The sequence below is a fragment of the Xiphophorus couchianus genome, chromosome 1, assembly GCF_001444195.1.
Source record: "Xiphophorus couchianus chromosome 1, X_couchianus-1.0, whole genome shotgun sequence".
NCBI lineage: Eukaryota > Metazoa > Chordata > Actinopteri > Cyprinodontiformes > Poeciliidae > Xiphophorus > Xiphophorus couchianus.
The window spans coordinates 15,030,757-15,056,506 of record NC_040228.1 but is presented as its reverse complement, the minus strand read 5'-3'; the positions used below and the strand labels follow the sequence as shown (position 1 = coordinate 15,056,506).

Genomic DNA, 25,750 nt, shown 5'->3' with positions numbered 1-25,750 from the left:
TGTGCAATTGAAGCAGGGAGACATTTAAAACCTGCAGGGCGGTGTCCCTTGAAGACCAGGGCTGGGATCTAACATAATAAAAACATTTGGAAATCTGACATTTTTACATGATGTAAGAAAACAAATAACTTGATGAATTGGGAATAAGAGTCCAATGTGGACTTTTGTGACATTTTCTGGAATTTATTATCATAAATAATAAACATATTTATTATTTATGTATGATAACAGAGTGTTACCTGACTTCTGACTTAAGCGTGTAAAATAAAAATAGAAAAAGAAAATGTGCTCATTTTACATACCCGTCCCGGTGTGGTCCCGGGTGACCTTTGGTTTCCCGGGATGTATGTAAAACCCAGGATGTTTTACATGCATCCCGGGACGTTTTACATACATCCTGGGAAACCAAAGGTCATTAATTAATAATTAGTTAAATGAGGAAGTAGACTAAAAACTACTTGTGCTATTATAAATGTGTCACAAGAACTGTTCATTATTGTTGCAACCTGTATAGACACTATAACAGAATTTGTAATTTGAGTTAACATAAAGACAACAAGTTTAGCGTTTTCTTTTTCCATTTTTTTGTGTACAAATTAAATACATTCCCTCCTCTGGAGGATCAATGCATCCTGACAACTTATAATAGCCCATTTACACACAAAAATACATATTAACAACACAAAGTTAAAACTGATCTGAAATTCAAATTACTAGCTCAGTGCAATTAGCATCAGCATTGTACCTTACAAATTCAAATGTAAACTTCAAAAGAAAACATGTGAAAACAGTAAACAAATTGCAAAAAATGAGGATTGTTTCAAACAACAAGAACAGGCTGGATTGTTAACATCACAACAGGTTGTTTAAAAAAAAAAAAAAAAAATCTGGTTGTCACCAGAAAAAACAAAATATCTCTTAACCAAGAGCAACAACTATTTGTTCTCATGAAACCAGTGGAAGTGTATTTTTATTGACTGGTCATGCACTTGAATCTGTTCTTAAAGTAAAAGATCTCATTATGGTTAATACCCGTATTTCTAGAAGAGTATCGGAACTGTTCATAGGCCTTCTGTGTTTCTGTTTTAGTCCATGGCAGCTTGATCTTTGACGCATGGTTAATGATGACGTCACTGCAGGAGCCGACGTGCATGGTGCCCAGAGCATCTACAAAAAACTCTGCAGAAATAAAAGGCAAAAATAAGTTATGCATGTATTTAAAGCTTTACTCTAAGATATTAGCATATTTAATGGCCTCTAACCTAGATGGCCTGTTCTTGACAGGCGCGGGTCAAAGCCAACTTGCCGAACTTTGTCAGTTCGAGCCATGAAGAAGTTGATGACGGCGTCTGCTACTACACAGTTGGGAAATCCCTCTACAGCATGGTAGAATCCGTTCCTCATATTTAAACAGTCGCCTTCCTTTCCGCCTTCTTCCACTGAAATGGTGTGACGGTATGTGGCAGTGTAACCAGTAAACTCTCTCACTGCACCACCAACCTGACATTTGTGAGAAAAAAGAGATAAATATGTTCACTTTTTTTATTTTGTTGTTTTATTCTCAAAATAAAAAAAGAAAAAAAAATAGCAAGAAACGGTGGACAGTCTGGTAGGGTCAGTGCACACTATCTGAATATCGAGTTTATTTGTTCATCTTATACCCTACTTGACTTTGTATAGGCTAAGATATGACACTTTTACACCTTGTTGAGTCATCTAATATAAATTATTAGTGGCGACATGCAGATGTCTCTGTCTATTGCCTTATACAGAATGAACTCCATCAAGCAAGCATAAGTACGGTTTATGGTGGCTCCAAAACCATTTAGGCCGTTTACGTTATGGCCTAAACACATGTTTAGACCGCATGTTAGACCACAGACCGCATTTTAAACTGTTTGACTTGAGTCATAACTTTCAGATACCCAACAACAAGCCATACCTGTCAAGACTTCCACATTGTCTGGGAAAGTACTGTTTTTCTGCCCCCCCTTCCCACCGTGCTCACGTATTAGTATTTTCCTGTAAATAACTCACATTATTGTGTGGAAATTTCTATGTTCCACAGTAGGAAGCTGTAGGTGGGTGTGAGAATGTGGAAGTTTGTATTTTAATTCAAGTACAAAATCATTAACTTCTTAAGAAGTGTTAATACCTAGATGGTTACCTAGTCAGAGATCAGAAAGAAAGTTGTGACTTGACTCTTGGCCTCCTAACAGTTTGAGATTCATATGGATTCAACAGACAGGTAGTAATTACATAGATCTAAGCCCTTTGATCTTTCTTAAATATACTAGTCAGTGGTGTAATTTATATTTTTTAAACACAAATATACACTGACAAGAAAAAAGACAGGATAATGAATCCATAACAAGATTTTACAAAGCATGATATTTCTATTTCTAAACGTTTACTGGAAAACAATCAAATTCCTCTACAGTAGGTGTGTATAGGGCAAATGACCTGACATGAAGTACAGAAATTGAGGTTTGCAATTAGAGGGCCGGCAATACACCGGCCCTCTAATCTGGGCCGGTGTATTGCCCAGGTTTGAAGGGTTGAAAGAAGGCTTTGAAAAGTATGCAATAAGAAATATAACAAATTACCAAATCAGAGCAGCTGATTTGTTTTGATCAACTTACCAGATCCAGTGTGGTTTTCTCCAGGATGTCCACCATCTTTTCCAGCTTGGTATTTGCAGTAAAGATAAAATCATCATCCACCCAGAGCACATACTTGGTGATCACTTGAGACACTGCCAGATTTCTTCCTGCAAACCAACCCTACAAAGAGAAATTGAGTTACCTTGACTGAATCATTATATTTTTACCAGAACATAGGATCAAGCAAACATTTTACCTTTCCAAATGGCATAATGTATTGCTCAATATGAGGGCCGGTCACTGGTTGGGTGTGTTCGTTATCATCCGCTATAATTATGAGGATGGTGGGATAAAACTCCCTTATGCTGGCGATGAGATCTTTGAGCTTGTCGTAGCGCAAAAAGGTCTTGGTAGCGATGGTAACCAGAGAGGTAATGTTGTACCCTGAGTGACAACAGAAACAAAGCAAATAATAAACATGATAAAATGCGTTCTACTATAAATTGTTAATGAAATACAATATGTGCTCACAAACCTTTACTTTGTCCAGAGTTGTAAAGTTTCGGAATGACTCTGTGTCCAACCTTGATGGTGAAAAATGACTCGTGGCCTTCAGTCACAAACTGAACTGCCGGATGAAGCAAAAGCTGATAAGTGAAAGTACATAAGAGGCAATGAGCTTAATAAAGAATTGAAGGCACAGCAAATTATTCTTCCTCATATTTCCTGCATAGTTAGTATGATGGTCAAGAATTTAGAGTAAAGTGTACGCATCTCAAAATCTTGTAACCAATCAGATTATCATCTTAGCTATGGTGAAATGTTTCTGCATACATGTTTCCCTCTACATTAACAAACCCTGCAGGGTTTGGTATTGAGAAACATTCTCAGATCATGATGTTGCCGCTGATGTTTACAGTGATGTACTCTCGGGTCTTCTCCATTTTCACCAAATGTGGGACTGTTAGCTGTAGCAGACAAATAGCTGCTCAATTATGAAGTCAGTTAAAATTCATGCAAACACTTATTTTACACAATGTAATGTAAAGATGTGTTTTAACTTTTACATCAGTCAGATTACATTGACAATTGTTTTACTCATAAACGCAACTAAATATGAAAACATCTGAGGGGTGAAAATTATTTGTAGACATTTTAAAAATTGTTGCACTCAATTCCTTGAGACGTCTCTTGAAAATGCGTTAATGTTGTTTAAATGCTTAGGATTCTCAATTGGCTTGTATTCGCTCTACGCATCTTTCTTTTCCATCTCCATGTCAATTACATTTGAAATAAACACAAAGCAATTTCTATAAAAGTTTCATATATATCAAGTTCAGTATCTTAGCGAAAGCCACAAAGCTGCGCATGTGGAAGTAAATGTGCTGGGCCTCAACTTGGCACTCAGACAACAAATCTAAGTCCCACCCTGCAGGAAATGATACAGTCTAAAAAAAGAAAACCGAGAAAAAAAGCACAAAAAAAAAAGCAAGAATGAGAATTCGTTATACAAGAAAAAGAGGAAGTTCTCTTTCGATTTGGAATCTTTCCTACATTTTGTTTTAAAAATCGCTCCTGATACAGTGTCATGGTATTAAAACGTGAACTTTACCTAGGTCTGATGTCATCGGATGAAATATGGTGTTGGTATATGTGACAAACTGGAGCTGCCTGTTCAGAGCGTAGAGAGCTGGACTCAACAGTGAAATGTGCTTTTCACCCATTCCTTTTACAGAGACCCTGTCCACTGTGGCAGCAACGTCAAAAGTCCCCATTGTGGCTGTCAAATTTACCTGTTTTTTTTTATAAGTATTAGCCACATTAGACAATCTGTGTAAAAAACAAACAACAAAAAAGTTACCATATAGCTGCTTCTGCCTTCCAGCCTTAGACCCAGACCTGTGGAGAGAGTGGTGATGTGGATGGAACGCATTAATGGAGCAGAAGATGTTCACTAGTAAACTCAAGATTGGATATTATGGTGAACTGCTTATACCACAGTTTCTGACACTATCACATGTAATTAAGTATTATTACCTGGGATGATGATTGTTTTGAGGGGTTGCACCTTCACACCTTGGGTCGGATACTGAAGAGGATTGTCAGCCTCGGCAATGACGAGCATATCTGCTGCAGTATGGGACCTGCACGGAAAGGCAAATGGGAAAAAACAGGTTGTTGTGACTGAAGCTACTATTGAGTTCACCAGGCTGATCTCTTTTTTACAAAATAATGCAGTTAGCCTGCTGATGCTTCCGCACTGATAGCAGAAATACACCCGCACAGAAAGTTTCAATTTACATATGACTCAAGCATTTCCATCAATTACTAGTGCAAAGCAGTACGATTAACTGATCAGGTTAATAAAATAATGACATGCAATAAAGTTCCTTTATCTAAAATAATAGACTAAAGAACAATTTTCTACTTTCTTCATTATTTGACCAATTAAAAACCTTGGATATCCTACTTCTTGGATAGCAACACAAAGCTTACTTTTGGTGTTGTAAAGAAAAAAAAAGATAATTTAAGTGTTGAATTACTCAAAAGTCAGATTTCTTTTCCAATGTCCTTGGGATGAAGTGTTAATTGTTAATGACCAGCAGCCTGGTTTTTTATGTCCCTATGATTAAGAGCTATTTGTGTGAGCTTCATAGATCAGTGCTCAATTTGTGGTATTGGAGGAGACGTTTAAATGGCTCTGAAAAAACTTGTGGCTTTCATTGTGAGAGTAGCTGCTTGCTGCAAAGCCAGACAGTCTATCACAGAAAGCTGCAATCTGAAAGACAAAAAGATACGTTGCTCTTGTAGGTGTAGGTGGCATTGATGCTCTTTGAAATACTTTCACTTTCAAAGTGACTCCAGCTCACTCACTTGATCCACGGATCAAACTGTTAATGTTTTTCCACAACAACTGGTTTGTTTAAACAAGTTTAAACTAGATCCCAAATTCTTCAGCGCCCACATTGCGTATTGAGATAAGAGAAGGGTAAGGTCACAATAATCTTATCCGGATTTTTACCTTCTCAAAAACTGGTGGTACTCCTCTGCTCTCTGTTGCTGTACACTCTCAGGATCAGATTGTATTTCTAAGAACGCCTCCTGGAGGTTGTGAGCCCAAACACGAGGGAAGAGTAGATTGGAGAATGGTAAATGAAAGGTTTCCTCTCCGGCCTGGCACACACATGCGTTCTGAGACAAATGACTGTGGGAAAAGTTGAAGGAAATTAGCAAGGATGAAAAGATGAATTTACAGTTAAAGAAAAAAGTAATAATACTGACACCTTGCCACATTTTCTTTGATCTTGTAGGGAATGTCACAGTAATCTGTTATGATGCTTTGACTTTTCTCAATGAGCAGTTTCTGGATTCGACTGCCTTGTCTTGGTTGTATATTGACTCCTAAGGTGTTTGAAGGGCTCCAGAAGTAATAGAGGACAATTAGCAACAAAGCAAGATATGGAATCACTTTAAGGCCCCATCTGCAGTTAAAACGCATCTGGAGAAAAATGACAGGAATATCAAAATGACATGACAGAAACACATAAATGGAGATAGATGACATTATATTGTTTTACAAAGCAGGATTGTAACTTCCCTCCCTATAAAGAGGAAATGTCTCTCCTAGGGACGAGTTTCACTTGCTGGAAATCTGCTAGTGTCGGGAACTAGAAGATTTCACAACTGACTTAGCCTGCTGGTTTTTTTTTTATCAGTGAATGGACCACAAATAAGACTTTACCATAGCTGCTCAGTGTAAATATATTTGTAAAAAGCAGCAGCTGATGCAGATAAAGTTTCAACTCTTCTGTTCAAAGAGCTCACCCTACCATTATCCAAAGTGGTGTTGTGGACGGATTCCACCACCATCCTAACATGGATTCAGTCAGATTCCTGCCACTTCAAGGTATTCGTAGGAACTCGAATAGCTGAAATCCAAGAACTGACAGATAGCTGGGCTTGGCAGTATGTGACAACATCTGACAACCCCACAGATGATCTAACTAGGGGCAAAAGACTGCAAGACCTCACATCCCAGTCCCAGTGGGCATGTGGACCATCATTTCTGCAGCTACCGCAGGACCAGTGGCCGGAGCATCCAATTACACCATGCACCAACTTTGCTGAGGAGCAGCGTATCAGCAACTTGCTTGGTTGTAACCTCTGAACCCTGTCTGCTCCCAGATGCACAGAAATTTACCGGTTTTAATGACCTCTTAAAGGAAACTGCCAAATGCCTTCAGGGGTCAACTGGTGACAACCTCACAGCAGAGAACTACAAAGAGGCTGAACTTACTCTCCTGAAATCTGCTCAAAGAGACAATCTCCCAGATGAGATCCAGTGGTTGACCACTGGGAACCACCGTCCACCGTCCAGTCGTTTAGTCACCCTGGCTCTGGAATATGACAAGTCACTCCAATTCATCAGAGTAGGAGGCAGACTGATTTTGTACCTGCTCTGACTCATCCAGTAGTCTTGGACCCAAAACATCCTGTCACTAAAATACTCATTCGACAGGCTGACAGAGATTTAAAGCACCCAGGAGCAGAGGGATTGTTTGCCGAGTTGAGAAGGAAATACTGGATTCTTAGGAGCCGTGAAGCCATAAGGAGTGAACAGTGCTGTTGCCCCGAGTGCAACCTGTCAATCCAAAGGTGGCAGACCTTCCCATTGCACGCCTTCGACTGAGCCAGCCAGCCTTCTTTTCAACACAAATCGACTGTTTTGGTCCAATGCAAGTGAACGTTGGTCGGCGAACTGAAAAACGCTGGGACCTGCTCTTCAAATGCTTGACAACTCGTGCCATTCGTATTGAGGTGCTGTCTATCCTCAGTTCTGACTCATTTCTCATGGCATTAAGAACATTTGTCTTTCGTCATGGTAAACCAATTGAGATACTCTGCGACCAAGAAACTAATTTTCGCAGAGGAGAGAAAGAGCTGCAGGAATCCTTTAATGCTCTACACCCCTCCTTGTAATCCCAATTAGCAGAACATCAAATCACGTTTCGATTTAATCCTCCCAGTGCTCCCCACTTTGGAGGATCCTGGGAGCGGGAAATCAGATCCATAAAAGCAGCCCTGAAATCCACAATAGGCTCGCAGGTTTACTAGAAGAAATCCTGCAAACAGTGCTGATCGAGATTGAGGGAATGCTCAATTTGAAACCTTTGGAGTACGTATCATCAGATCTAGCCGACTCAGACCCCATTACCCCAAATATGTTGCTGATGACGTTTATTGCTACCCCAAGTGTTATAACATGACTCAGAGCTCATTGGACAGCGACATTGGAGGAAATGTCAAGTGCTATCCGATCGTTTCTGGACACAGTTCATACGTCACTACCTGCCTACATTACAGACTCGGTCAAAGTGGCAAAAGTGGCACTTCTCCTATCCAGTTGGGTACTGTGGTGACGATAGTGGATCCCCAACTCCCCAGAGCCTCATGGCCTATTGGAGAGATCAGCAGAGTATTCCCGGGAGCTGATGGCTTGATCAGGACCGCAGAGGTCAAGGTGAAAGACCGCATGTACATACGACCAGTGAGCCGCCTTATCTGACTGTGAGGTTTAAACTGCAAACTGCAAGTTTGGGGGCGGCTATTCTGAAGGCCATGTTGTAGTTCCTAGCTTCACAACCAGGTGGCGTGGCCATTTGTGGGTAGTATTTCTTTTTCATATACCAAAACATTGTTTGAGAAGCCGTGCCGGTCAGTGGACATAGTGTTTGAGGGTGGTTTTGTGATTTCGCTAAGAGTGTGCGTCCATATGAGTGGTAGGTTGCAGTGGCATTTTATCAAATTTGATATAATAGATATAATGTGTCTTATTCTATAATGTTAACCTGCTTTAGCCAGAAAATCTTAAGGACAGAAATGCTTTAATTCAAAATAAACTTGCTGATATCACTCATTTTAAGTCTTATAATAAAGTGACATCAAATTAACTGCTAGTCACTCACAGCAGCAGCACAGGTTGTGGATATATGAATGTGTGGAGAGGGTAGCTGATTTCCGTTTCCTGGCGGCCTCACATGGAACATGAACACCTTCGAGCTGATAAAAAAGGCCCAGCAAAGACTGTACTTCCTGAGGGTTCTCAGGAGGAACAACATCAAGGAGAAGCTGCTGGTGTCCTTCTACAAGTGCTCCATAGAGAGCATACTGACTTACTGTATCTGCGTATGGTATAACAGCAGCACTACGGCTCAAAGGAAAACTCTCCAAAGGGTTGTGAATACAGCCCAAAAAGTCATTGGCTGCCCTCTCCCCTCACTGGAGGACCTGCACAGCGACCGCTGTCTAAGAAAAGCACAACACATCACAAAGGACACTTCTCACCCCGGACATTCTCTGTTCACACTGCTGCCTTCAGGCAGAAGATACAGAGCAACCAGAACAAGAACCAACCGTCTCAGAGACAGTTTTTACCCGATAGCAATAACAAAACTAAATGCAATCAAAAACAAACATTAATCATCATGAATGATATATGTGAGAATGTGGCTATTCTTATTTATTAGGGTTTTTTGGGGGGGGTGTTTCCAGTTATTTGTTATTTCTTACATTGTGTGTGAATTGTGAGACAGTTATTTTTTGTTTTTAAGCATATGCACTGACTGATGGCACTTTTTAAATTCCGTTGTTCTTGTGACAATGACAATAAAGATTTATCTATCTATCCATCTATCTATCTATCTATCTAGGTTGCACGCTCTATACACTTTTTCTGCAAGCAACACAACAAAGAACATCTGTTAGTAATCTCAAAACCACATCTTTCTCACTCTGCATTGGCCAGTCTGTGCTGTGGCACAGACTTATTGCCATAGCAACTGACAGCAACGCCCCTAAAAAAATACTGAAATATTTCCCACACAAAGAGCAGAACATTCAGTCTGTTGCAGTGGTATGGTTTTAGGCTTAATGTTTATTTTGCGATTATTAATAAGTGATTGATGTGGTAAGAGGAGAAATCTATAAATATTTCGCTGCACTTTACTGTATGGCTAGCTCGCTATTACTGTCTCTTACTCTGCAGTTGTGGAGTCACAATGTCTGGGATCATGAGCGCCCCCTGCCATGAGGCAAGAAAACTGCCTGCCTCACCTCGAATAAGTTGTCTGCAGTTTCTGATCGCTCCTCAGCACACGAAACACGTTACACACAGAGTTGGTGAAAAAGCTTATGTACATTATATACATAAGCTAAATTATGGAAAATCAGTTCATATATTAAATGTTTTTTAACCACTTTATTGGCGACGTATAGACAGGAGGAGAATGCTCTCATAGAATGGCAGTAAGCGAGAGGTTGCGCAATCCAAGGTGAGGGTCAGCGCGATGCTGCCTCACCAGCTGCGCTTCCGAGCATTTGAATGGGAAAATGCAAAAATTCAGCGATTTTGAAGGAAAAATAATCAAAATTTGTTAAGCTAATACTTTACAGTACAAACCACAGGGTGAAAAATAGCAATATAAATCATTTTATCATTATATTTTTCCATTATGACAGGTGAGACTCTGTCTCACTTGCCTCCCCTGACCGCACGTCACTTATATATATATTTATATATATATACATACTGTATATATATACTGTATATATATACTGTATATATATGGTAATTTTTCATAATAGGTTGGCTCCCTGGTTTAACTGAGAACATCAGAAAAATTTTTGATAAAATGTCAATCTACATATCTAGAGTCCTACTTGGAGAGATAGTCCATTGCAGTATAAAAAGTCTTCTGTTCATCACCTACTTGTGTGCTTTAAGGGCAGGATGTGGTCAAATGTGAAGTGTGAATGTGAAGTGAAATAACTCTGTACAACGTACAGAATAGACTGACTAGTTCCGTGTCAGAGTGTTTGAACGCTGTTTGCCTTTGAATAAACCATCTAAAGACACAGGTCGACCTGTCTCTAATTTATTGAGCTGTTTCCTTTCCCTTTTGATAAATAATTTTCACAACACCTTCTTGTCCCTCGTCAGTGTGTGACCTCTGAAATATATTTATGAAAGAATAGACAAAACTTCTAATGAAAACATTCCTAAACCTTGTGGAGAGCCTTTCTGGAAAGTCACGGCCATTTTGGCTGCAACAGGCTGACATCACTATAAATTTTATGATTTATTATAGAATATCATTATAACTCATATATGTGTGTATATGCTTAAAAATATTAACACAGTTGAATAAAACATTGTGATCCCTCAGCATGAGAGATCACAAAGTGGGAGCAAATTAGATGCAAATAGTGGATGGTTCTGAGTCACCACAGCACAAAGTTTACTCTGTGAATCCAGGGTTGCCTAGGGCAGCGGTTCCCAACTGGAACTACTGCTCCTGCAGTAGCGCTGGAATGCTGCCAATCATGCTATAGATGTGTGTCTGTTACAGCACACTTGATTCAAATGACTGCAGATCTCCTCTGCAGCCACTAAATGCTGCAGAAGCCTCTTGATAACCTATTCATTTAAGTCAGGTATTTGGAAGCAAGAAGACACCTAAAACATGCAGAGCAGGGTTACTTGAAGACTAGGTTTGGGAACCACCGGCTTAGGGTGACCATGTTTTGATTCCCAAAAAAAAGAGGACACTTGACCCAGTCCTGAAACAGACTAGGGATGCACAATATTAACGTTGGTATTCGCCGAAGTTAGTCATTTTCAAACAAAATCAGTATCAGTTTAATACAAAACACAAAAACAAAAACTGGAATGTTTATTTCTACCTTTGTATCATTTGTAAATGTGTTTCAAGAGGGGGATATGGTTGACCATATGGTACTTGTTTGGTCATGTGTAGAGATTGACCAGTGCAGGTTTTTTAAAGCCTATACCATTTATTTTATGGTCTGTCAGGTTTTGAAAATGGGCAGACAGTTCTAAGATCGTAGATCTTGTAGTGTGCGCTGGGCTTTACACTAAGGAAATGAGGAAGGGGGGGTCAGTGGAGAGCACCGGAGTTGAGCCTTTTTTCATTCAGTGTCATTAACAGAAAGAGAAAAAGGCCGGAAGAGACGATAATGCCGATAATTAAAATGACGTCGATAGTTTTAATTTATCGTACGATTAATTGATTTGTCGTTTATCGCGACAGGCCTACAGGAGTTGTAAGTACTGCAAAGTTGTCTGTTATTATTAAATCTTAAAACAAGTGAATTTTGCTCTTGTCATTTACAATATCTTTCAGAAAGTAATAGTTTGTGTCACATCTACAGGTTCATAACACCAAGAGTAATAACCAAATCTTACTCAAGAGTTTAATAAAAATAAGTGCCATAAATCCAAGTGCATAAATGTTCTTTTGGCTTTTCATTGTTGATAGTGACAGATGTTACTGTTCAAAATACTCAATTTCAGATTGATCAAGAAACAACAACTTGCTGACACTAATGAGAAGGGTGATGCTGAGATCTGGATTTCAGTAAAGAGGCCAGGTCTGGTTTGTGGGCAGTGGTTGAAATGCGTAAAATGTCATGCAAGTGGGAGTCACTTAGTCTCCCAACAAGAACCAATTGAGGTTCTTGTTTAAACAAGAACCAATTGACACTGTTTGGTAACACTGTTATGTGTGAGAATGTCTTCTCAGACAAATATGTGGAGCCAAATAAGCTCAGCATTTTCTTAGTAAATGTTCGCATTTCTGGAAACCTATCTTTATCCAGCTTGCTGGTGTTTGCCGCGCCATTCATCGTCACACTGCAGCTCAATGAGCTCCAGCTGCAGCTGTGGAGGAGCATCATCAGGGTCCACAGAGAAGGGAGAAGAGAAAAGCAGCATGTCCTTTTCAATAACTGCAAAATCCCAAAAGTTTTTTTCGAGAGAAGAACATAGGTATCGGTAGTTGTTGTCGCTCTTTTTTCTTCTGGGCAAAAGAATTCTTATAAACCGACATGCCACCATCGATTATGTGAAATCTGGCAAGATGTTTTACGTACGTGTACATATTAAACCACAACGTTATTGACACACAGGTAGAGAAGAAGTGGAGAGACTGTTTAGCCAATCAGAATGCAGAACACAATGCACGATGCAAATCCGAGAAGCAGCGAGACCGCGAAAGGTGAACCGTGATATAGCGAGGGTTCACTGTATAGCAGGAAAGTTGCTGAACTGTCAACAGTGGAGTAATTATTGTTAACATGACTTGGTGGGCCGGTGTATTAATTTTTCCACAACACAGGTAAACCTCTCTCATAGGAGCGCCAAGGACAGTAATTTTAAGAAATTTTGACATGGTTTATAAATCGTCCGATCACCGATCTCCCGTAACTAAGAAAATTGGCACAGATAAATCGGTTGGTCAATAAATCGGTGCACCCATAGAGAAAATGGAAAGAGGAAATGTTAGCGTAGAAAATAAATCAATGTATGTTTTAAAAAAGTGACTGCAAATGAAAAAAAATACAGAAAATGGAAAAAAATAATTAGGTGAAATGTCACAATAAATAAAAATATTGCATTAAATAAATACTGAATATGAAAAATGGAAAAAGTAACTGAAAAACAAAACTAATAAAAACTTTAAGATTGGGTAAAAATGAAAGAACACTGGTAATGTTATGCTGTTGAAAATTATAAACAAATATTACTTCATTACTTCACATTGTATAATTGAAGAAGTTTGGGAAGTTCTATATTTTGGATGCAATATTTGCCACATTAATTATGTTATCCAGCCCGTTATTTATTTTAATAGTTATTGGGAATTTTGTGCTGGTATGATTTTTTAATTTTTTTTTTTGCCAAATCGAAATAGATGTGTTTCGTAGAACTGTAATTGAAGCACTTTTTCCACATGTGTCACGTGATCAACAGCCGGATACTAGGGTAAAAACCTCGAAAAACAGGAAGGATCTCAGTTGCACTCAGTTGCCAAACCAACTGAGAGCCTTGCCACCTCTGTTGCCACCCTAGCTGGCGTCTATAAATTCAAGAAATAGTTATGGCAAATCGGACATTAAGAGCATGAATCTCTTTTTTCTGGCAATATGAATGCAACACAATGTAACCCGACACCTACTCCTAAGTAGCGGCAAGTACAAGAGAAGCTGCAAGGATAGAGATTGAACATTACGTCACTTATGGATAGATAGATAGATGGATGGATGGATGGATGGATGGATAGATGGATCTTTATTGTCATTGTCACAAGGACAACGAAATTTAAAAGGTGCCATCAGTCAGTGCATATGCTTAAAAACAAAAAATAACTGTCTCACAATTCACACACAATGTAAGAATTAACAAATAACTGGTAAAAAGACAACAAAAAACTAATAAATAAGAACAGCCACATTCTCACATACATCATTTATGATGATTAATGGTTGTTTTTGATTGCATTTAGTTTTGTTATTGCTATCAGGTAAAAACTGTCTCTGAGACGTGCGCCACATATGCGCTATTGCTATGCTCAGGCGAAAACTTGATAGTAATCGCAATATAACGGACTGAATGATCTATTTTGTTTTTACGTACTTTGTGTGTCTGGTGTTGACTGACTCCACCTGACAGGCTTGAACGCAATCTCTGCTCTAGATGCTCATTGAGCTGGTGTCTGTCTGTTGCCATGGCAACGGGTCGGCGTGTAGGGTCGAAGGTCACACGGAGCGAGAAAAAGGTGGTTTTGTTCTTCATCGGTTTATCAGTGTTACTGTACCTTTATTGTGGCGCACTGAAGCAGCTGCAATTTCTTAAACTTAAACAAGCGACCAAACTGAACTAATTCCCTGCTTTGTTTGTCAAACGTGACGATATAACAATCATCAAACTATGGCTCCTACAGCAGCGATCAATCATGCAAAATAAAATGATTGACCAACATAAGAGAAATTCGCCCCTTCTTGCAACTTGACAGAACTAACAGAAACCAATTTTTTTTATAGATTTGCATCAGGGAGAATTTATGTATCAAACATTATCTTAAGCCATATTTAATAAATGTCTCTGATAATAAATGATGGTGCTACTAATATTTTTGTGACAGATTTCTGGTCATCCTGCATTGGAATAGAATGGTTTTATGGACATAACTCAATGGCGTAATACACAGCGACAAATAAGCGCTGTCAAATCCAGTAATACATATCAATTGGAAGCAGTACAAAAGACGTAAAAATAACTCACTATACTACATTAAGAAATTATATTTAATCCTCTGTGTTACATGAAGCAGATTTTGAAACAATGAAAGTCAAAAACAATATTTTGCTACAAATAAATAAAGTCCAATGTTAGGTCATTTGATTACTGTTTCTCCAGATGTGGGCAGAATGCCTGAAAATTATACTCATGTATAACAATATATATATATGGTTCAATATTGAAGAACCCCGGTGCCACACACTAATCAGCTAATTAACTCAAAACACCTGCAAACGCTTTTAAATTGTCTATCGGTCCAGTTCTGCAGGCTACACAATCATAGGGACGACTGCTGACCTGACAGTTGTCCAAAAGATGAACTTTGACACCTTGTACAAGATGGCAAGACGCACAAGTCACTGCTAAAGAGGCTGGCTGTGCACAGAGCTCGGTGTTCAAGCACATAGAGGTGAATAGGAGGAAAAGGTGTGGTAGAAAAAAAGTGGACAACCATTTGTGATAACTGCATCCTGGAGGGGATTGTGAAACAAAACCCATTTAAAATGTGGGGATAATTCACAAAGAGTGGACTGCAGCTGGAGTCAGTGCTTCAAGAACCACCACACACAGATGTATCCAAGATAAGGGTTTCAGCTGTCGCATTCCTTGTCAAGCCACTCATGAACAAGAAACGGCGTCAGAAGTGTCTCACCTGGGCTGAAGACAAACAGGATTGGACTGCTGCTGAGTGATCCAAAGTTATGTTTTCTGATTAAAGTAAATTTTGCATTTCCTTCGGAAATCAAGGTCCCAGAGTCTGCAGGAAGAGAGAAGAGGCAGAGAATCCACGTTGCTTGAGGAACAGTCAAGTTTCCACAGTCGGTGATGGTTTGGGTGTCGTGTCATCTGCTGGTGTTAGTCCACTGTGTTTTCTGAGGTCCAAGGACAATGCAACCACCAGGAGGTTTTAGGGCACCTAATGCTTCCTACTGCTGACCAACTTTATGGAGATGCAGATGTGAAGGAAAACTTTAGTAACAATGTTTAAATAAATTTGAATGTACACTTTATGATGTTTTTATTAAAGGTTTGCACTCAGTTGCAGCTCAACAGGACATATGCTCTTCTGACCCTCCTCAAAAAAGTGAAGAACAGATGAGGGGACGTTCAGCCCCAAGTCAGAACTCATCCGATTCTCACTGAGATGTGAGCTTTGTATGTTTTCTCCATTTGCAAATGATATTCAAATCTTTTGACCAGACCCTGTAAAAGTAAAATGTTCAGCATAGTAAAAATACCCCTGGAAGTACATTTGTTTTTCAAAAAGTATATGTAATTGAGTAAATTTAACTAGTCACTCCCAAACTCTTCCCTTGTCAGGGAACAGAAGAAAGCGGCCATGGCTGACATGGTGATCTCCTTCAGGAAGAAGCAGCCATCAGCAGAGAGATGGCAGATCTCCACAGAAAAGAGTTCAGCCAAAAGCCAGAGGAAAAATAAATTCTGTTGTGCTCAAACATAGCAGCCTTTTTTCTTAAACCCACCACACACACGTTATAGCTTCCATGGTGTTGTGGTCCTCCTAAAAACCTCTGCAAACTTAACTTTTATTGAAACACAGAACATCCAGAAATGTGATGAACTGCAGAGTGAAAACACAATGAGATGAAAATATCTGTCTATATTATACTAAAGACATTAACACTACCCTGCACATTTTAAAATGTCTGTTCCAGAACAGCTGATACATATGATAGCATTAGCTCATCCATTCCACTCAGAAACCTGTTAAAGTGTCTATGTGAGACTGTTTTTAATTTTTGTTATCATATTGAATAATTTCAGATTTTTGTCTTATTTTTTTGTTCTAAAATGGATTGCTTGGGGGGTTAAAATAGCTTAAGCTCAATATAATCTTCAAACAACAAAGCTACAAAAATAGAATACAGTATTGATTGAAAGTTTTAAACCCATTTTCCTATTTTGGTTTCATGTTACACTGAAGATTCTTCAACACAACAACTAAACAGTGAGTGGATAGAAATATATAATGCAAGGTAGAAATGAACAAACAAGCCATCTTCTTAATAGCAACCCTAACAGTTATTTTAAACTGGTTTATTGAATAATGCATGTGTTATCTTGTGGATGCCTTCATTTGGAAATCTATTATGTGAAATTATCAGTAAAATACTTTAATCCACTCAGTTCTCAGGTCGGTCTGCCCTGCATGTTTCAGGTGTTTCCCTTCTCCCACACAATTAGACAAAATATTGTCATCAAACAGCCAGTTAGTGAGCCTGGGACACAGGAGAAACAAACCTGTCAGACCAGCCATCCTGCCCCAAAAAGGAAAACAAAATGTGCACCAATTCACGAACAAACGAGGCTGCAAACGTCAAAAGTTACATCCCGCGAGTTTAAGAAAACTGCTTTACTTGTTGATGGGAAGCTTATACAATAATGATGTTTAGACGAGGTCATGTTTGTATTACAGCATAATTAAAACAATAATAATTATGTAGACGTTCTCAGAGAAGAGAGGTCTCGTAGATAGGCTAAATTCTACCTGCATCTGTTTTCTGCAGAAACAAATGCAAGCATATCCTAATGTTCGCCTATCGGAAGATTTTCCGAAATAATACAATTCGCGTCATTTTTAAACACGTTTTCAAAGGCCAGGTCTACAAATAAAGCTCAAACATAAGGGGCAAAAAAGTTTAAATCTTACTGTAATTATTCTCGTTAAAGTTTGCATCTGGTCCAGACTTCCTCTTAACTCAGATTAGAGAAATCCAGTGGCTGTCTGTGTTTGGGTGTCGCAACCTTGCGCACAGTCGGTCTGGGCGTGACGAAGTAATTAAACGGGCTCAGGTGCTGCAGGGCCACTCATACAAATAGCTCAGAGTCACAACTGTAATACATTTTACATGGAGTGCAATGTAAAAAAAAAATAAAATAAAATAAAAAATGTAATTGAAGAAACCTCACTTCCATTATAATGTCTGTTTGACAAAAAGGTCAAACTGATCGTCATATTCAATACATCGGAATATTATTGAAACGCTGTCTGTGTTTATTAACCTTAATGTACCATTAGTTTATGTTTACAACCTTTTGCTGTTTGTGATTATCTTCTGCTTACAGACAAGACTTTTATCAGACCATTAAAAATAATACAGAAATATTATATTAAAAGCTGTTATTCAAAAGGTATTTAAAATCTGACAAGCGATCAATGTTACGTGTATTCTAATTTTTTAAATTATGATTTTACTGAAAGGTTTAATACTGCCTATTTCTGGATTCAAACGTCAATTCGTGTTGCTTGCATAAAAACGTTAGGGCGACCTCCAGCGGTAAAGAGTTGTACAGCTACATGTTTGCCTCCATTTCTTTTCCTTTTGCATCTTGCATTTCTAATAAAACGTGTCTTGTTTACAATTAAACAAAACATCGCATATCTAAAGCAAAAACGAAATAAATAAATCTATACATATATTATGTACATATCTAAAACGTTTGAAGCCTTCTTCCTTATGCGTCACTGTCTGTTAGCCAATGAGAAACCGCATATGCAGAGCTAAGCCGTGTGGGTTTTGAATGGTGTAAATCTGGACGCTGTGTGGCTTTTCTCACTGTAATCAGCTTATTCAGCCACGCAAAAAAACAAAAACAAAAAAAAAAAAAACGCAGAGAACCTCAGTCATGAAGAACTGTTCGTTGGCTGAACGTGTGCAGCATTTACCGATGCGTTGTGTGCCCATTCGAGGAAACACTCACAAGCTTTAGGAAAGCAGTCCGTGTCCACAAATGACTGATCCCACAGCGAAGGTAATAAAACACACACACTGGATTTATATTGGTCTTTAGCCATCTGTGCAAATAGAAACATGATACTTTTGCTATTTCTGATGATTTACGGCGAAACGTGGAGTTCATTTTGTTTCTTTTTGTGAGCTCATACCGCATGTCAGATTGCTCACTATATGTGTATTTTCTTTTCTTGTGTGAGGATTCAAGTAAAAGACAATAAATACATGCAAAATAAATCCTTTCATTCCAATAAAAAAATTATAATTAGGTTCATTATGTTTATTGGGGTGCTTAGTTGACAGTAAATCATAATATTTTTATTTCAAGAAGCATCATAAGTGAAGCTGAAGGACATAAGCCACCTTTTCAGTTGCAATATGCAAAGTTTTTTAGACTCTCTTTGTAAATGAGTCTCTTACTTTCAGCTGGAAATATGTAGTTGTACACTATCAGGCCATGACTCCCTAAGCCACAAAACTTCACTGGATTCCTGAAGGTGAAACGTGTCTGACAGCAAGATGTTTGCAGCGGAAACTTTTAGCCTTCCCATAACTATTGTGTAAGTGCAGATAGGATTTGACATTTGGGATGAATTGTTGCTTTACCATTAGTTCTGTGATATAAATGTAACTGCATAAATACTACAAGTTAAAAGTATTATTTTTTTTTAAAGGTGAAGACACACTTGTATATTAAGTATTATAAGTTGTAAAGCCAGTTGCACTTTGTTTCCCCTGCACATAGCCAATTACTTTTGCTGGATTGCCAATATATCTTCCATGGGTTATTTCTGATAGTCATTATGACCACTGCAGATCAAGAGGACTCCAATAAAGCTGTGGTTGTGGAGAAGTTCGACTTGGAAATGACCCAGACGTCTCGCCGTGACTATTTGACCCTTTCCAAACTTAACAGCCAAAAATTTACCTTTACTTTTTTTTTTTTTTTGCTCCAAACACATAATTTTAAGTCCAGTTCCGCAATGTGGGGAAGGTCAACAGTTAGTGTTATTGTTCTTGTCATTGTTTGAAAACCTGTCAAATGCAACTGTGGCAGAAAGCAGCAGGTGAAACAAGAAAAACCAGTTTGAGTAGAACATTTTTCTCACCACAAGCCTAACTTGACATGAGGGTTGTGTATAGTTTCTCAATCTTGGGAAACTGTCTCTATGATCAAGATTACAGACGTTAAAGCAATACAAGTAGGCATTGTTGAAGGAACGGTAAGTATGCAAAGTTTACTTATAAAACGCCTCTACAAAGTCCTGTACAAGAGGGTTACAATCAAACTCCAAACACTATAAAAGTGGTGACTTGTTGAGTCAAGGTTGGATAGAGTGGGGGGTGGATAAATAGATTTTACCTTGGTCTGCTCTCAGATCTGCTGCTCCAGTCTGTCATGGAGAAGAAAGAACTTTGTCACAAAGGAAAACTCTCAATTTACCAGTCGGTCTACATTTTGACCCCGACCTGTAACGATGAGATAAGCATTATGGTTGTTCTTGTAGATTTTCTGAGACTATCCAATGAGAGAAGGTCATTGATTCAACACTTTCTAAAGGAGCAACTTGTGGAAACAATTTAAGAGTTTATCTGGTGTGGGTAGATTTAAATGTTTGTAAGTTGGTGAGTAGGAGAAGAAGGGCAGGGAATCATAATATCTTGTATCTTCTACATGCTCTTTTTTGAACAAATGATGTAAAATTGCATGCCAATGGGCTTCATTATTTGTTTTCACTTTCTTTCTTCTGTCTTTATTGTTTGTTTGTTCAAAATAAAGAAATTGTCATCCATTGCTCTTAACACCTTGGGACAATGAGACAGTGCTTACACACCGACGACCTTTTCATATTTTATTACATTTTATTTTTATTCATTTTTTATTTTATTTTCTTAGGTGCCAGATTTAACAGTTGCTGTTTTCATGGACCTCTAGAGCTTAGGTGTCCAGCTCTAAGCTCTGTTACAATTGTGTCAGACCGAGACAAAAAGTTAACTTTCTTTTTAATACTGGAAATCCTGAGCTGCACCTGAACATGGCTTGATAAACAGCTAATCTTATTTCATAGTTCTACCCAGAGTTCCAACCAAAGGCATGCTGGTGTTTGGATCACTCAGGAGACTGAGTGATCTGGTGCAAAACTACAGAATGCTCTGAAAATGCATCACCCTATGTTATTGTCCATTGAACTCTTTAAGGAATAGAGATTTGCCAGATGAGGGTTTAATACTAATGAAATAATAAGATGCTCATCTCATCAATCTGATTAATTTGTGCTTTTGTTCCATGTAGGCATGCTATAAGTTGGGACTTTGCAGAACAGGAGAGATTTTCACTATGAAGGGCCCGAGCTCCAAATGGGCCTTCTCACTTGGCTTAGTGGTGGGAACCTGCAGCATGTACTTCTTCCTGCATCAGCTGTGGTTCGAGCGAAGCTACCCTGTGCTCTCTGAGGCTCAGGAGACAGCCACAGTAGCAGGGGAGCGGCCAACCATTTGGAGGAGAGAAGGAGGCGCACTCATCAACCTGCTCCACCCTCACCAAGCAGGTGCTGTGCATGCATGTTGTGGTAGATTTAAATGCTAAACGGCCATTGTGGTTCTTTTCTGTTGCTTTTTTAGTTAGCAAGACTGTCTACAGAAGGAAGCACTTGGTAGTTTAACTGTACAGACAAAATAACTCCTTTAAAATGAATAATCTTCTGAAGTTATCCAACTTAAGAACTGCAAGCCTCTAATTTGAACAAACACCCCGAAGCAAAGTTTAGAAAATAGAGGCTAAAAACTACTTAAAAATTGTCTCGTTATAGAGTAATTATGGTCATCCCATTTTCTTGTTAGTCAATGAAAATATTACAACTGAAGAATTTCAGAGTATACTGATTGATTTGACTTAATTAATAAAACATAAGATGGTGTGCTGTCTTGCAGAAGAATTGAACTACTTATCCTTTTACAATTTAAAACCACAAACTTCAGAGTTATTTATTGGGATTTTATGTGATACCAACAGAAAACTGTAAAAAAAAAAAATGGTTACATAGTGTCCTTGAACATCTAGACACCCATATCATTACCAATTTCAAGCTTAGCCAGATTAGTTGGAGAGCATGTTTTGTTCTCAATTAGATTTTGACCTCTACTTTGACTGGGTCACTCTAACACATGGATCTGCTTTGATCTGAACGCCTGAATTGTCGCTGTGGCTGAATGTTTAATTACTTAATCTGCTGGAAGCTGAACCTCCTCCTCTGTTTGCAGCGTTTTACAGTCTGTAATAGGTTTCAGGGTGATGTGTTTTGGCAATTGGTTGCACAGGATTTAAAGGTAAAAAGGGTTAAACACATTTTTGATGAAAGGCTGTACTGTATATCTGTTGCCTTGCAGCAAGAAGTTCCTGGTTTCAAATCCTGGCCCCTCATTCTGCATGGACTTTGCACGTTCCCCTTATGCATGCATAGGCTCTCACCGCCAGCTTCCTCCCACAGTCCAAAAACCATGGCTGTTAGGTTAATTGGTCTCTCAAAATTCTCATTAGGTGAGAGTGTGTGCTTGCATGGTTGTTCGTCCTGTCTCTGTGTTGCCCTGCGATGGACTGGCGACCTGTCCTTTGACTGCGGGAGATAGGCACCAGCTTCTCTCATGACCCTGCAAGGATAAGCGTGTTTGATGATGAATGGATGGATTGTTAAAAAATATTTTCCACTTCACAATTATGCAATACTCTTTGTCGATTGGTCACAATAAAATCCAAATGATATACATAAAGGCTGCTGGTAATAATGTGACTAAATGAGGTTAGGTTTAAGGTTTGCCTTATGAAATTGTAGAACCACACATACTGTGCTTACAGAGTAGGATTTGTCTTGGAAAATAAAATTTTGGCTTATTTACTGGGAAGAATGAACTAATAACAAAGGTTTTTGAGCAGGAACTGATAATGGAGGTTTCAGTGAAGATGTTTTTCTTCTCTTTTCCACTGAAACTCCTTTGAACCGGGTAAATGAGAGAAACTCCCAGGGGAGAGATGGATGGGAGGTGCTGTGTACATGACTGGAAAGATATATAAGAGTGCTTTAAGTTTCACTTCTGTCTTCCTTTTCTTAAATCACACGTTGATTTCTGAGCCTTTTTCTGATTTTCTAAATAAAATATCTAAAGACAAATGCGCATTTCTCTGATTGATTCAGCATTTCTCAGCGTATCTCCCTTTATCAAAACAAAAAATAATTTTCTTAAGCAGATTGTAACACTGGTGTTTTGTTCTCTGTGTCTAGATGAAGACAGCAAGGTGGCAGACATAATGTTCCAGAGGGTTCGCATTCTCTGCTGGGTAATGACAAGGCCATATAACCTCGAGAGCAGGGCCAGCCATGTCCGAGCCACTTGGAGTCGGCACTGCAACATTGTGGTGTTCATGAGCTCCGTGGAAGACCCCTCCTTTCCCACTGTGGGGCTGGGCACCAAAGAGGGCCGCGACCAGCTCTACTGGAAAACCATCCGAGCCTTCCAGTATGTCTACGAGCATCACGTGAATGAAGCAGACTGGTTCCTTAAAGCTGATGATGACACCTTTGTGGTGGTCGATAACCTGCGTTGGCTTCTGTCCAACCACACTCCTGAAGAGCCTATCTATTTTGGTAAACGCTTTAAGCCGTACACCAAACAAGGCTATATGAGTGGAGGTGCGGGGTACGTGCTCAGCAAGGAGGCCCTTAGAAGGTTTGTCGAAGGTTTCCAGACCAAGGCTTGCACACACACCACCCCTGTTGAAGACCTGGCCTTGGGGCAGTGTTTGGAGAAGATGGGTGTTCTGGCAGGGGACTCTAGAGACACGTTGCATCGGGAAACCTTTCACCCGTTTGTGCCGGAGCACCATCTCACCACAAAGTTCTCCAAGAGCTTCTGGTATTGGAGTTATTGTTTCTACCCGATTGTTGAGGCAAGTTCCTTCATGTGCTATATCCGGTACTAGGGTTCAGCGCTGTAAAGTGGAACTGTGGCAGTAACTCTTAGTATAACTAATCAACATGAAAGCCAATTACTGATAGTTCTCATTAGGCAGACATCCTCTGAGTGGATTAGCCTTATTAGAAAAGGGCATTTCGGGTGAAGAAGCCATGTGGATGAGAGACTGAATGGAGAAATAGAAAGACTTCATAAATTCATTTGATTATAAGCTGAAATTCTTGGTCTAGCTTTCACTCCAATTATTTGCTGTGAAAAGTCATATTTGTTTATGATGAATGGAAAAGAACAAGCTGTTCAGTCAGATGTGAATCAATTTATGGAGGAAGATGCCAGTTTTTCTGTTTTCTTCAAACTAAAAGTGCAGTAACATGAACACAAACCCCACAGAATATTCATTTCATGCAATAATTGTAAGCATATATTGGAGCAGCATACCAAAGTCTTCCTAATAGGAGAACGCCAATGCTCACTTTTGCATCTTGCTCATAAATTGCTGTTCTCGTGTGCGATTGGCAGACATTAAAATGCTAAGCATGATGTTTGTTGTGTATTCTATATGCTTGATATGCACTTTTCTTTTTGTGTTTTTTCAGGGTCCACAGTGCTGCTCAGACCTGGCCGTGTCATTCCATTATGTGGAAGCAGAGCTGATGTATACTCTGGAGTATTACACCTACCACCTGAGAGCTTATGGCTACGTACCACGCTACCTGCCCTCTGCGCACCGCAGGCCGAGACTGCACCCGCAGACGAAGATGGCCGCTGCTGTGAGCGTTACAATGTCTCAGGAGGTGATGGACACAACCAATCGCACAGCCCCTGTTCTGCTTGTGAACAGAAACCGAACCATAGAACAGACACTAGCAGAGAGGGGCAGGAAAGAAGATGCTGATTTTAATTTACCCATAAATAAGACTGTAAGTGCACAAGGCAGCCATCACTGATTCCAGACGCTGCTGAAGAATCTTCAACTGCTGTTTATCTGCTCTGGTTACAGCTTCTTCCACACCATGACAAGGTGATCAAAGCCAGAATGGAGACTTTTTGCCCTCAAAAGGTTTGCTGCTCTGTGAAGTATATTGGCCACGGTAATATTATAATACCCCCTTGGATATAATCTCAGAATATTTCACAGTATTTCTCAGACAGCGCTCCCAGTGGGAGTGGAGACAAATTAATCATGGCTCAGTGGCAGCTGCGTATTGCCTGGGTATATTTTTACCTAACGTAAAAACATGCTTTTTGCTTTATCATGTTTGACTGCGCCTGGGTTTGTGACCTAATCAGCGATTTTGTAGTGATGCAGAAACATTTTCACTTATGTCATCATTAATTTTATGTTATTTTTCTTATTAAATGGAGAGCAGCAGTACATTGTGAAACTGTGAAGTATCCAGGATTTTTATGGACACTTTGATTTTAATTAATTAATGATTAACTTCTTTTTCTATTTTAACTTTTTAAACCACAAGCACAAATAAACTTTGAAATATTATGAGATCCTGGTCATCTTTTTGTGTTGAATTCTAGTTTGTTTTCATTAGCAGCTCAATATTTAACGTGCAGAGTGATAGTGTTTGATACAGCAGCAACTGTGCTGCAGAGATGCTTTTTGACTGATGCAAAGCTCTAAAGTCCTAATGTGCATTTAAAAGCAAGCTGTTCTGTTTCAGAGTGGCGATAAACATAATTACATATTTTCAGTGAATCCCATCATGTGATGCCATATTGTTTGAATTTCCAAATCACGAGCTTGCAAAAAGATCACCATCATTAAATAATAAAAAAAGTAGTACTGCCAATGGATTAAAAATGTAATGTGATTAATCACTATGATTAACATTGTAAGCCTGAAATACATTATGCATACAGTTGTGGATCTTGCAGGAATGGTGCACATAAATGCGCAGATGTGGGTTGTGAAGCGACGCAACACAAGAAAGTTGAACAAAGTTAAACCTTTGTTGCTGTCTGGTATTGAGGAAAACGTTCACCTTGCGCTGTCGTTCGTCGCTCCGCGCTGCTGTGAACAAGGTAACCCTCTGTGACAGAGACGCTTTTAGGTCAGCATCATTAATCTGCATTTATAAGATTATTATTGTAGCACATTTTTAGATCAATCGCATGTGTTATCAGGTTAATGTTGACAGCCCTCTAGAAAATATGTGAAATTTATGTTTATTTTCAACTTTGAACAAAAAAAGAGAGAACAATAAAAACTGAAAATATGACTTGTAATCAGTGGCGGCGCCAGGGGGGCC

The 25,750-nt window shown here is 39.1% G+C and overlaps 2 protein-coding genes across 6 annotated transcripts; one reads left to right on the top strand and one right to left on the bottom strand.

Moving 5' to 3' along the window:
* Positions 1-558: 558 nt before the first annotated feature.
* On the bottom strand, positions 559-17,575 carry b4galnt1a (beta-1,4-N-acetyl-galactosaminyl transferase 1a). 4 transcript variants are annotated; one of them, XM_028024417.1, is made up of 11 exons: positions 17,435-17,537; positions 5,888-6,102; positions 5,626-5,808; positions 4,641-4,747; positions 4,465-4,502; positions 4,216-4,396; positions 3,139-3,231; positions 2,860-3,047; positions 2,643-2,783; positions 1,263-1,500; positions 559-1,179 (listed from the first exon to the last, which is right to left on the bottom strand). In XM_028024417.1, the coding sequence occupies exons 1-11, from the start codon at positions 17,459-17,461 to the stop codon at positions 971-973; spliced, it is 1,620 nt and encodes a 539-aa protein (XP_027880218.1). In that variant the 5' UTR covers positions 17,462-17,537; the 3' UTR covers positions 559-970. The 4 variants fall into 4 exon arrangements, with proteins under 4 accessions (XP_027880218.1, XP_027880226.1, XP_027880210.1 ...); XM_028024425.1 differs by lacking the exon at positions 5,888-6,102 and having other exon boundaries at positions 17,435-17,526; XM_028024409.1 differs by lacking the exon at positions 17,435-17,537 and having other exon boundaries at positions 5,888-8,633.
* A 699-nt stretch (positions 17,576-18,274) lies between these two features.
* Positions 18,275-24,987, top strand: c1galt1la (core 1 synthase, glycoprotein-N-acetylgalactosamine 3-beta-galactosyltransferase 1, like a). Of its 2 annotated transcripts, XM_028024743.1 has the most exons (5): positions 18,275-18,537; positions 18,945-19,078; positions 20,812-21,067; positions 22,796-23,460; positions 24,083-24,987. In XM_028024743.1, the coding sequence occupies exons 3-5, from the start codon at positions 20,857-20,859 to the stop codon at positions 24,431-24,433; spliced, it is 1,227 nt and encodes a 408-aa protein (XP_027880544.1). In that variant the 5' UTR covers positions 18,275-18,537; positions 18,945-19,078; positions 20,812-20,856; the 3' UTR covers positions 24,434-24,987. The 2 variants fall into 2 exon arrangements, with proteins under 2 accessions (XP_027880544.1, XP_027880534.1); XM_028024733.1 differs by lacking the exon at positions 18,945-19,078.
* Positions 24,988-25,750: the final 763 nt, after the last annotated feature.

Bases quoted from the DNA above. Each gene is read 5' to 3' on its own strand.
- b4galnt1a (XM_028024409.1), bottom strand. From the start codon at position 6,168: ATGTCATCTATCTCCATTTATGTGTTTCTGTCATGTCATTTTGATATT. The intron at 4,748-5,625 runs GTAAAAATCCGG...CTTTCCGTGCAG, and splicing joins TACCACCAGTTTTTGAGAAG to GTCCCATACTGCAGCAGATA. The intron at 1,501-2,642 runs GTAAGTTGATCA...CACAAATGTCAG, and splicing joins AGAAAACCACACTGGATCTG to GTTGGTGGTGCAGTGAGAGA.
- c1galt1la (XM_028024733.1), top strand. From the start codon at position 18,517: ATGACTGATCCCACAGCGAAG. The intron at 21,068-22,795 runs GTGCTGTGCATG...CTCTGTGTCTAG, and splicing joins GCTCCACCCTCACCAAGCAG to ATGAAGACAGCAAGGTGGCA. The intron at 23,461-24,082 runs GCAAGTTCCTTC...GTGTTTTTTCAG, and splicing joins GTTTCTACCCGATTGTTGAG to GGTCCACAGTGCTGCTCAGA.